Below are 12,124 nucleotides of genomic sequence, written 5' to 3'. Positions count from 1 at the left end.
CTGCACATACTGAACTTAGAAAAGATTAAAAAAAAAAAAAGTCACTTAAGTATTTTTCCTTCCAGCATGGATTGTATCTAACAGTGCTGAATGTTATGTCAGTCCACTCAGCCTGCTCTGATCTCACAGTCCTGTTTTGCTTTCAGTCAACAAATAACTTTCTTCAATGTAAGAGCTATTTCTCATGCCTCATAGTTAAACTCTTCTTTAAACCTAAAATATGCTATGGATATCAAAGAACACTAAGGCACTTCACAGTAAGTCTCTCACTACAATTAAAATAATAATAATAATAATATATTCCTGAAAAGTAAAGAAGGGAAAAGAAAGAAAGAAATCTGCAAGATCAGATTGTAGATCTATATCTATATCCCACCTCCAGCGAGGTCTCCTCCCAGTAGAAACCAGACACTTGTGGAGTGGAGAAAGAAGTTTCAGGTCTTATCCTCAGAACGAGGAAATGGCTTGGGCATCCACCTGCATCTCGGAAGCATACTCTTCTCTTCCAGAGCACAGACATGACCAAAAGTGAACACATTCAGCTAGCAGTGGGGATGCAGAGAAAAACATAAGAGAATTCAAAACATTAAATTTCAAAGTAAAATCATCTTGCACATAAGAAGAAAAACAATTGATGATATTAGTCATAAGCAGCAACAGTTCTAAACTGAAAGAGGGGAGATTTAGATTATATATTAGGAAGAAATCTCTCACTATGAGGGTGGTGAGGCACTGGCACAGGTTGCCCAGAGAAGCTGTGGATGCCCCATCCCTGGAGGTGCTCAAGGCCAGGCTGGATGGGGCTTTGGGCAACCTGGTCTGGTGGGAGGTGTCCCTGCCCATGGCAGGGGGGTGGAACCAGGTTATCTTTAAGGTCCCTTCCAACCCAAACCAGCCTATGAGGAACTAATAAGGTGTGTCTGAAAGTATAAGATTGCACACAGATAATGCATGCTGAAATAGATATTTCTGATAGAAAAAGCTCTAATGAGTGGTCTTATTGCCTTATTTGCTAATCACAGTGTTCATACAAAATACCGCAGTGTTCATACAAATAGTGTTCATACAAATACAGCAAGGCAAACAGCTGTCTGAAGTTAAACAACCTGCCTGTGAGTTCTGCAAGTAAGCATGCAAGGACATTGTACAATTCCAGCATTTTCTGGCAGTCCTACTTTGATCGTGAGTTTTCCACACACAGTGAATTGACAGGAAAAAAAAAATCATCCACGGTTTAAATGCTTCAATTCTATATCTGGAAACTTCTAGTAAAGAAATATATCTTATTGAATCTTTTAAGGCATATTAGTTTCCAGTGAAGACTTGAGCATACAACCTCTTTGACCAACTGTTAAACCATTTTGAAAGCACAAAGATTACTTTTATCTTTTCTGAGAAGGTACACATTTCCTGGGATCCTCAGCTCACTGACTGGAACAGAGGACTCCCTGAAACACAGTACATCTTCTTAAACGCAAAGACTCCCAGAAATTCAGCTTGCTTTTCATCACTCTTCTTTGTAAACTCTGTAAACCTAATTTAGTAAGAGGTAAGTGAAATCAGCATGCCTAACACTGTTTTGTTTATCAAATGAAAGTAGTACATTTTTTTTACAAGTTATCTAATGGATAGAATTAAAGAAAAACATTAAATTCTGCCATAGTAAGGTGAATGTTTTGAACACCATTTGGAACCTTTTTCCATACCTCAAATGGGAATACACAAAGTGAATATGTTTCATCTTTTACAGTCTCTTATTCAAACATAACACTTACTGAGAATCACAACCCTTTGCTGTTCTTAAATGTTAAGACTCTCATCCTGCCAACACATGCATATTCTACTTCCAAGCACGTAAACCATCCCACTGGCTATGATATGCCAGTAAATGATCAGTGCCTGGAACCACTTACAGGCCTTGAAAATGGCTGTCCTGGTCACATGCCATTTAATTGTATTCTCTTTGTCCTCAAATTAGGCTGTGTCCGAACTCCCTCTAGTAAATGGCCTCAGCCCAATCTGGAAATTATTTGGGAAATAAAAATCACGCCAAGAGCCATTATAGCATTAATGCCAACCTTAGAGACAATCGCAATCTAGTGCCTGGGAAAGTTGTATGGTGTTGCTTAGTTTGTTAGCGTAAATACAGCTATGGTGGCCAATATCATAAAGCTAATTTCACAAGATTAGTTTCACAACCAGAAGACAATAATGACGAAAAACAGTAAATTTTTTTCAACAAGGGTGGAATTAAAAGGGCTGCTATGTTATGCAAAACCTCTTCTGCTCTTTGAAAATTAAAAACAAACAAAGTCAAATTTCTGGAGACAAAAATGAATCCGTATTCAATAAATACTAAATAATACACTAAAACATATGCTGAGGAGAACAGTTCTCTTCCAGAATAGAATTTCTGTGGTATATACTCTGATGCTATAGCACAGTATCAGAGGCACTTCACCGTTCTCTTTTCTGTGTTCTTCCAATAATTAAAAACTAATGACAGATAATACTGAATTCCAAAATTCCAATAACATTTCCAGAGTAAGGACTTACTGAGTTTAAGAGTCCCATCAAAATATATGTCAGCTCCCATAGCTAATATAATTCCCTTCATAACTAACATTATAATGTTATATGTAATATAAAGTGAGATGATTTGACACTTTTGATAAGTATATAGCCTTTTGTCAAATATTCAAAATCACTTTCTACATATCTTGAAATGTGACTATTGTTATGGTCTCTACTTAATTAAAGAATCAAACACATCTTGTCTTCATGTTATGCTTGGTTAGAAAAGTTTTCTGTTTTGAATCCTGTTTAGCTACCCCTCAACTGATTCGTTATTGCACGTACTCACAAAATGATATGCCACTTAGCCATTTTTTAATTTGCAACTATCATTCAGCTTCTGAATCTGTTTTAAAAATCAAAAGACTAAAGAATATAAATTAATTGCCTTATACGATTACAAATCTCTGGCTGACCTTTCAACCTTTAATTTCAAGACAATATAAAATATTTATTTTGCCAAATTCAAGAGCTGAATCCGGTATGTAATTATCTTTTCTGTATCTATTTTGTGCTTAAATTTACCGTTTCAGCTTAATCCAATAAAGCATCTAGAAAAGACAAACTTTAATATTTGAATCAGCTTTTCCTTAGATAGATTTCTTCAAGGTACCTTCTTGTACCTCTAAAACAAAAGCGAATTCAGGAGGAGATTATACTAAGTCAGGTGGAAAATTAAAGCACAGTGTTTAAAACTTGGCAGTCATTTCGCTGACAGTGTCTACCCAGCTAAACTCAACAATATACAAATCTACCTGATTTCAGATTCCTGGAAAGCAAAGACCTCACAAGTAAGAGGTAGAATTTTATTGGGTAAAATGAGGTTACTGAATACTGCTTGGTTTCCAAGATATCATTTAATTATAGTAAAAAAAAATGTTGCTAGAGGTTTATGTCATTTTTTATAGAAGGGGCTTTTTCATGACAACAGTTAAAAATCAGAAACTCTAAAACATCTTGGGGAGGAAAGTAAATCAATGTAGCCTGGGGCTCTGCAGCTGTTCAGGCTGTCTCTGATGAGGAAAAAAAAATGCTTAAAGAGAAGCTGCCTCAATATTTCAAGTTCCTGAAAGAGACGTTACAGCTAGGTGCCTCTTCATTTATGACTGCAATGGTGCTGGGTTGTATTTGTAATCCTACTTTTGTTTTGTGCATTGCTGCAGTGATGAATAACCTGTTAATCTAACTCAGATTAAATGCTCCTTTTAAACTTACTTAGAATTCTTAGTCTCACTCCTCTGCATAATGGAAAAAAAAAAAAAAAGTCTGACTTTTTCTGTTTCTAGTATTGTTTCAGAACAACCTAGTCTTTTTTTGTTCTGTGTTGACAGTAACAACTGTATTTTGAGTTAGTAAAACTATAGGCAGGCTTTTGGTATCCCATGAAGTTTGGAACAACTCCGATTTAGCCAGTCCTTGAACTCTGTGGCTCGATTCCCATCCTCTTCTGCATTGTCTATGAATACAGTCGCTAAAATCACTGCCAGATTAACTACACATTAGGTGAAACTTGCAAGAAATGCTATTCCCAGAAGTATCACTTATTCCCTCTTACAGATACTACTTGACTACAAGCATTAATTCAGTTACTGCTTTTTCTGTGTTGATTAGTACATTTACACTTTCCTATCCCCAGCATTCAGGGTAAATTAAAATGAATTGCACACCATCATTTGACTTGTGGACAGTGGGGTGCAGTAATGTACCCACCGAGCTTTTCCCAAATACACACAAATATTTTTTAGTAGCCCTTCTCCCTCTCTGACTAGCCTGTCAACATGCTCATATACCCTACAAAGCATGATGTGCCACCTCTTCTGACTTCCTGAACATCCTAGACTTTAAACATGTCATCTCTAAACACTCACCTTGGGTAAGAAACCCATTATAGGACAGCAATCATTCTCTAGGTTTTGCCTCTTAAATTTTATTAAAATTCCTTCTATTTCTTTAACTACAGGATCCTCAGCAATGCCTATTTCTTTTCAGAATCCATCTCTTTAAATATTGCTTTCTATAGTTCTAATTGCCAAGCTCTTTGGCATGCTCTTTTGTTTGGTCGGTCTGGGATTTTTGTTCGTTTGTTTTGGTTTTTGGCCTCATGTGTTGTGTGACCCAGCACCTTTCGCTTGACAAGCAGGTTGCTGACTAAGGTGCAGTTTTCCAAACTTCAAGTGACTTGAAGTGAACTTCCAGTTTCTCTGGTAAGATACGAAGTTTCCTCCAGCTTTGTGAATTGTTAATGTCTAATTGATATCAGCAGTATTAGCAGAAAAACTTGCTGGCTGGAAAGATAAACTCTGTTTATCAAGACATTTATCAAAGAACAATAGGAGTATTACCTGACTGACCAAGCCTACTGTTAAACTTCACCCTGTGGTAAAGGACCTGTTCCGAAACGGTGGTCCGTGCATGCAACTGTAAAATTTGTTCTTTTGTGCCTTTTGGGATTCATTTGTTCTAGAAAATATTGAGCTTTGGAATTTCAAATACTCCAATATTATACCCCAAATACCAAAGTATTTATACTGAAATCACTGGCTTTGGCTTTATCTCGAATAAATTGTGATCCTGTGGAAGGGACTGCGGCTGTCTTTGCCAGCAGGTGTCTCTACAGAAGGACGCTGTCTCTCCAGAGAGATGCTGTGCTGCCAGCCGACCTGAGGGCATCTCTTGCCTGTTGCACCTCTTCCTCCTCCCTGCAGGTCGCATTTCACAAACGCCAACATTTCTTTACAGGGGAAAAAACGCGACGCGGCGCTGGTGCCTGCTGTGAGGGACGGGGCGGGGCGGCCCCTCCGCGCCCCTCATGCGGCTCCGCCCTGCGCCGGCGAGGGGCGGGGAAGGGAGAGGAAGGGAAGGGGAGGGAAACGAAAAGGAAGGACGGGGAGGGAAACGAAAAGGAAGGACGGGGAGGCCCCGCCGGCAGGTCCGTGTCCGTGCTTAGCGGGCGGCAGCGGCTGGGCGCTCCCCCGCGGCGGTGCCATGGCGGCGCCCGGCGTGAAGGCGGTGTTCTTCGACCTGGACAACACGCTGGTCGACACGGCGGCGGCCGGGCGCCGCGCCATCGAGGAGGTACTGCCCCGGCCCCGAGCCCTGCGGCCTCGGCCCTTCCCGGCCGGGCAGGACGGGGCTCCCCGCGCCCTCCCTTCCCCTTCCCTTCCCTCCCGGGCCGCCCCCGGCGCGTAGCGGGTCGGGTCGGGTCGGGCCGGGTCGGGGGGGAGGCGGCGGCGCCACGGGTCCTGCTGTCGGTTGCAGGTGGTGAAGGCGCTGCGGTGCCGGCACCGCTGCGGGGAGGGCCAGGCCCGCGACATCTGCGAGAAGGTGCAGGCGAAGCTGCTGAAGGAGTGCCACGACCCCGCCAGGACGTGCATCACCGAGCTGCGGATCTCGCACTGGGAGGAGGCGATCCAGGAAACCATCGGGGGGGAGGCGAACCGCAGCCTGGCCGCCGAGTGCTACTTCTTGTGGAAAACCACCCGGCTCCGGCACCTCACCCTGGCCGAGGAGACGCGGGGCATGCTGATGGAGCTGCGCAAGGCCGTCCGCCTGCTCCTCCTGACCAACGGGGACCGGCAGACGCAGAGGGAGAAGATTGAAGCCTGTGCCTGCCAGCCCTACTTCGACGCCATCGTCGTGGGTGGAGAGCAGAAGGAGGAGAAGCCGGCGCCATCCATATTTCATTACTGTTGCGACCTCCTGGGGGTGCAGCCTGCGGAGTGCGTCATGGTCGGTGACTCTCTCGACACAGATATTCAAGGAGGCCTCAACGCTGGCCTGAAGGCGACTGTCTGGCTAAACAAAACGATGGCAACCCCCGCAGATAGCTCCCCGGTACCTCACTACGTCATTTCTTCTGTTCTCGACCTTCCGGCAGTTTTACGGAAGATGGAGCATAAAATTAACGCCAAGTTAGGAAATGACCATACGGTTAGTAGTAATGAGGCACACTGACAGCTCTGGCATGCGGTCGGAGAAACACTGAGCTGTTGACCCATCCTCATGTTAAAAATTTGACCCTAGGATTTTAAACTCATGTATGTTACGCTTTCCTATACAGCAGGTGGGCGAGTAAGAGCACAGCTGTCAGTGAAACAGGATAGAAGCAAGAGTATTAGATTAATATAAAGGACACGAGTGCAGTTAATTTAAGATAACTGCCTGTGTCTGAAAATTATCTTGGCAGATGGGCTAAAACATACTTGTCTCTGACCAAAGTTCCTAGTCCCTTGTTTTCATACTGGACAAGAAAATTTGGATGTTGTGACCTTTCACATGCCTTGCTGACTTGTAAGTTCAGCAGAAGCTTCGGTTCAAGCCTTGTTTGCAGTGTGGAAAACATGAAAGCGAGAGAGTGTTGTACAAGCTAGTAAAAGTTCTCAATTGATCTGCAGCTTATTTCAGAAACTGAAGTGACCTTTGCTTTTTCTAAAACCAGAATTTATTGACAGAATTTATTACGTAGCAGATTACTAGGAAACAATTACCTCTGATCCCTTTTCAGGTTTAAGTTTTCAAGTTTTAGCTTTTTTTTCAGAATTTGCAGTGACTTTTCAGTTACAGAATCAGTACCTCTTGCCAAAAATATTTAAATGTGCATAAAACTTGTATTTGTAAAGGGGACCATTTATCAGAGGGACTTCATGGATAAGGTTTTACTTCATATTATCATGGTGCTTATACAAATAGGCAGTATATGTGTAATTCAGATTATAAGACAAGTTTTTGTTGGAATGTAATTGGTATAACAGGGATATTTTCAATGATCTTACTGTACTGTCAAGCTCTGTAATAGCTCATATCATTGTGCTGTCTGATTTTATTAGTTAATTTTTATCAGACTCCTTGGAGAAACTGTTCTTGTTCTTGCTCAGGTAGATGACTGCTCAGAGTCAACTGCAGGATCAGTGATTTTTTTTTTTGTCTGTTTTAATAGCAAGCACTGCTATACAATCCCTCCTTAATCCAGTTTCTGCATGTATGTCATGTGATTTACTCTGGAGGAAGTATGACTTAGCTGTTTGTAAATGATTTTCATAACTCTCTTCCAGGAACTTGGAAAATGATATGTATGACAGTAAGGTATACAGTTTCATAAAGTGTATGTGCTATTTGTTCCACTAGATGCATCTAGTGGAACATCTAAAACTATATGTTTTAGAGATGACCCTGTAAAACACTGACATTTCTCTTTCCCATATTATTACCTTAATAACTTAATTTTGTTGTACTTCTTATTTATACTACAAAACAGACAAGAAAATTTTCCTCAAATACACATGTATTAAATAGAAATGTACACGCTTGGAAAACCTGCCTTTTTCAAAACCTATTTGCTATATATAAATAGGGCTGAATATCTGATAACATGTGAGTAATCAAACTTCATATTGTAGAATAAAGCTATGACAAATCTTTCAAGAACAGCAATATTGAGGAGCTGGCAGAAGATAGCCTGGCACGTTGGCTATAAAGAAAGGTCAGCCAAGAGTACCGAACCCTACCAGAAAAAGGGTAAGTGGAAGGAATCGTGTATACAAGAACGATATCTTTGTTTAACTTTACATGAATTTAAATTGATGTAATTAAGAAAGCTTCACAAAGAGTGACAGATTCAGTTTAGAGGAGGGTATTATTAATCTGGGTTAAATTACTTGGCAAAGAGCTCCATCATAACATTTCTCCTACATCCAAGTAGATGGAAGTATTCATACAAGTTTGAAACCCTGTCATCAAATTAATCCTTAAAAAGGGTAGAGCCATCCATGTCCTTCATGTTGTTGAGCCAAGACCTTTGAGACACTAGGATCATTGAGGAGAACAGAGGCAGGCTCCACCTGTACCTATGAGGAAATGGGCATGACCCACAAGTGATCCAATTACAGTGGCAGGGTGAGTGGCCAGATGTAGTATGAGACAGCAGGACTGACTGGACACACCTTTGATACTGAAGGAAGAGGCCTAAGGTAAGATTTTATTTTCTCTTTGGGAGGGTATGAAAACAGTCACTGTTGTTTAGCTGATGTGCAAAACATTGCTGATAAGATTCCTTGTAACTTAAAATTGAGAGGAGAAAAAATAATGATCTTGAATCCTGTCAGGAATATTAATTAAAAGTAGAAATGTATCCAAAAGGTTAGATGAATCCCTGAAAAGATAACTTAGATGAAGCCATCTGTTATAACCATACTGTCTGATACAAAAGCAATAACTATTTACAACAGCATCCGAAAGTACTGGCAGTATAACTCCATTGTTTGCACAGCATCAGGCTAATAGAACTGGGGTCAGAATGATGTTTCTGACGCAGCTGTGATTTAAAATAACAAATATTAATAATTCACAATTCTGTCTATGGACTTGAAGGATGTACATACCAGGTTACCATTTTCTAATGTAAGTTGAGGTTTATATTCTCTTGCCATTGCATCATTCTAGGATGCTTCTATGAATGAGCCCGCTCATTGTATAAAAGGTCTCTCGTTTTAGAAGAGTCTGTTCCTTGTTTTCCACTTGGCCAGTTATTTCCTTATATCTACAATCTACGAAAAAAAATGCTGTAGCTGAATGCTCAGGTGATAGTGTGGTCTGCAAAGGCCACACCTAAGTACACTTTTTTCCATTGCTGAGAACTGTACCAGGCTGGATGTGACTACTGGTTTCCAGTCAGGGCAATATTATTATGATGCTGCTATAAAACAAGAAGAAACAATGTGAGAGACTTCTCCACTGGGAGTCTTCTTAGAAGTAATTACCAAAAAAACTGGACTACATATTTGGAATAATTCTAAATGCACAAGATGGTTTTCTTGGATGGAGGTATTAGAGAAAACCAAGAGAAGATAATTTTACTTATGGAAATGGAAAAATTAATAATAGGATAATTTTCAGATCAGAAGCAGAAATAGATCAATAAAACAGTCTGTATTCAGTTCCAGTTAAGTTCTGGTTTTGCTTAGTGATATGCTCTGTTAGATAACTTATCTAGTTTAAATTATATTGCCAAAACACACTAAATAAAAAAAGAGAAAAATAAATTCCGTGTATATTTTTAAACACCTTTTTTTCAGATAAATTTTATCTACTGAGGTTGATCTTCAGTAATTTTGACTTTAGTTAAACAAACTGTAACAAAAGTGTAATACCAACTGTATTTTAATTCTTGATTTAAAATAATCCGTGTACTAGTCTAATAAAAGTATTTTGTTTATAAAATATTTCTTTTAGCACTCTGTCTTACAGTGGGTGACTATGTTTGTGGCCAGGTTTACAACAAAGGACAAGAGTTTTTTTTTTTTAATAGCACAGAATTAGCTTTAAAATCTGTGACACTGACGTATAGATATATTGAAAGTGTGTAGTTCCCATCACTTCAATCAGAGGCTGAGACATAACTCTGCGTTTATGAAGCTTCATGGCCTGACTGCATAGACCACATTGAATTCCTAACAATAGTTCACTGCCAGTTGAACCTGACTTGCCAAAAAGGCATTTGGCTGTACCCAGTGTATGAAGTATCACAGATCTGCATGTCTTAGCATCTCTGTTCTTGTTCAGCGAGCTTTGTATGTGTGAGACATTAAGCTGGACAGCAAGAGCATCAGAAATGGGAATGTTTTTCTACATGCTTGGAAAAACTTCAGCACAAAGTTGAAAGTTCTTTGAAGTGACTCAAATGGTTTGTGCAGGAGACATGCACCAGAATACTAGGCTATTGGAAAGAAGTAAGATGTTTGGATGGGGTGACAACAAAAGGTTATCACGTTTCCTGAAATACAGACAATGGATAGCTTCCTGTGCAGCAGATAACCTGAAGCTCTTGTTAATTGGCAATGACAATAATATGGTTTTGAACTAGACTGACGTACTCAGATATCAGAGCAGTTTCTCTTAGAAAATAAATAAAGATGCTGTATGTTTAGTTTTTTTTTTTTAATTCATGTATTCTACGAATAATATTAGAGGTTTTGTTCCAGTTTCATTTTTCCCCCCTTCAGGATAGTAGCTACCTTGTCAGAAGTGATACTCAGTGGTAGGCCAGACTGGCTTTGAAAGCACCATTGCTGCTTTAAAGCAACCGCTGCTGCAATATAACGAAGAAATTCTACTTAGGCAGAAAAATTTCTCATACTAATTTGAAATAAATGCTGAAAGATTCCCAGAGTAGAGTTGCAATATGAATTTGGATAGCCAGTTGGTAGGACGGTGAGCTTAAATATACCATGCTTACTCCACTACCAGACACAATGTCTTAAGATTTACATGTATGCTTACATTGTATATTCTGGGTGAAGCACAGCGAATTATGGCATGGTTTCCTATCGCCTCATGTACTGTATGGGATTACCATCAGAAACACTTCAGTTGGTTCAGATAGGGACTTTTAGAGCACAGTTCCCCTGAGCTACGTAAAACAGCTACTCCGTGATGACTTCTGTCCTCAGGATGTCTTACTTTTCCTCCATTGATTATAAACATATCTGGATGATGGATTCAAACAGAGGTATCTATTCTACTAAGTGACTATGTGCATTAAATGTAACTATCTGAGATTCTGGTTAAAGTCAGAGCTAAAATGAAATAAGTTTGTCTTTGAAGGTGACCATCTTCAGTATGATATGTATAGTTCAAAGCCTGTTGGGCAACCATGAAGGATTACAATTTCAAATAAGTTGTTCTGGGCTGCAATGTATGGCAATATATCATCCTCCTGTATTTTAAGAGTCTGCGAAGATACAGAGCAGCCACCTGATGAAATGCTCCTTATCTCAGCATTTAAACACAAAATCTGTCCCTGGTCCCATACAACCACTCGTGCAATTAAAGCCAGAGTTGGGAGGGGAGGCTTTTGAAAAACAAGCATCAAGTTGAGAATGGAGGAGTGCAGTTATTGCTCCCAGTATACTCATTTGATTCATAAAAATACAGCCAGGAATGCCTCTGTCAATAGGTTGTGCAAGAAGTCAGGAAAAAAAGCTGTTCTAACCTGGGTGAAGATGCGGTTTGGATCAGAAATTGCAAACATTTTAGCTTTATTCTTCAATAGCACCTACAGCCAACGCAGCTGGCACGAAATGCAAGGCATGTTATAAACTTGCAAACATACAGTAAATAATACTCCTGACCTCAAGGGAGTTTGCAATCTACACAGCCTTACACAAAGTTTTTCATAGTACCTACAGATTTAAGATTATCATAGTCTGAGTGTACTCTTAATTCTGTCAGTCATCAATAATAAAGAAATTTGTGTCCTTCATTTTTGTCTTTAACCTCGCAGCAGAGGAGCACTGGTCCCTCATCCCATGGCTGTGTGTGAAGTCAGCAGGATTTGTGTCTATCCATCTGCCCCCTCGCTATCCCGGTCTGGTCATTCATTCTCAGCATTACAATACAGCAGCAGAACCACATAGTGTTGGCAGTTTAGATATGTAGTGACTCCTTTTTCAACTTTGGCTCTAAATTGGGAGGATTTTTACTTCTAAGCTAACTTGAGGGATTTAAATAAAAGTTAAAATCCTTCCTTAGTTCTATACTAACAAAACTCATCACC

General features: G+C 40.0%; 1 protein-coding gene across 1 annotated transcript; it reads left to right on the top strand.

Moving 5' to 3' along the window:
• The first annotated feature begins 5,428 nt into the window (after positions 1-5,428).
• On the top strand, positions 5,429-9,791 carry NANP (N-acetylneuraminic acid phosphatase). The gene is made up of 2 exons (XM_048047751.2): positions 5,429-5,649; positions 5,833-9,791. The coding sequence occupies exons 1-2, from the start codon at positions 5,560-5,562 to the stop codon at positions 6,526-6,528; spliced, it is 786 nt and encodes a 261-aa protein (XP_047903708.2). The 5' UTR covers positions 5,429-5,559; the 3' UTR covers positions 6,529-9,791.
• The last annotated feature ends 2,333 nt before the right edge of the window (positions 9,792-12,124 follow it).

Source organism: Anser cygnoides, chromosome 3, assembly GCF_040182565.1.
Source record: "Anser cygnoides isolate HZ-2024a breed goose chromosome 3, Taihu_goose_T2T_genome, whole genome shotgun sequence".
NCBI lineage: Eukaryota > Metazoa > Chordata > Aves > Anseriformes > Anatidae > Anser > Anser cygnoides.
The sequence above is the reverse complement of the archived record's forward strand: the minus strand, read 5'-3'. Positions and strand labels throughout refer to the sequence as shown.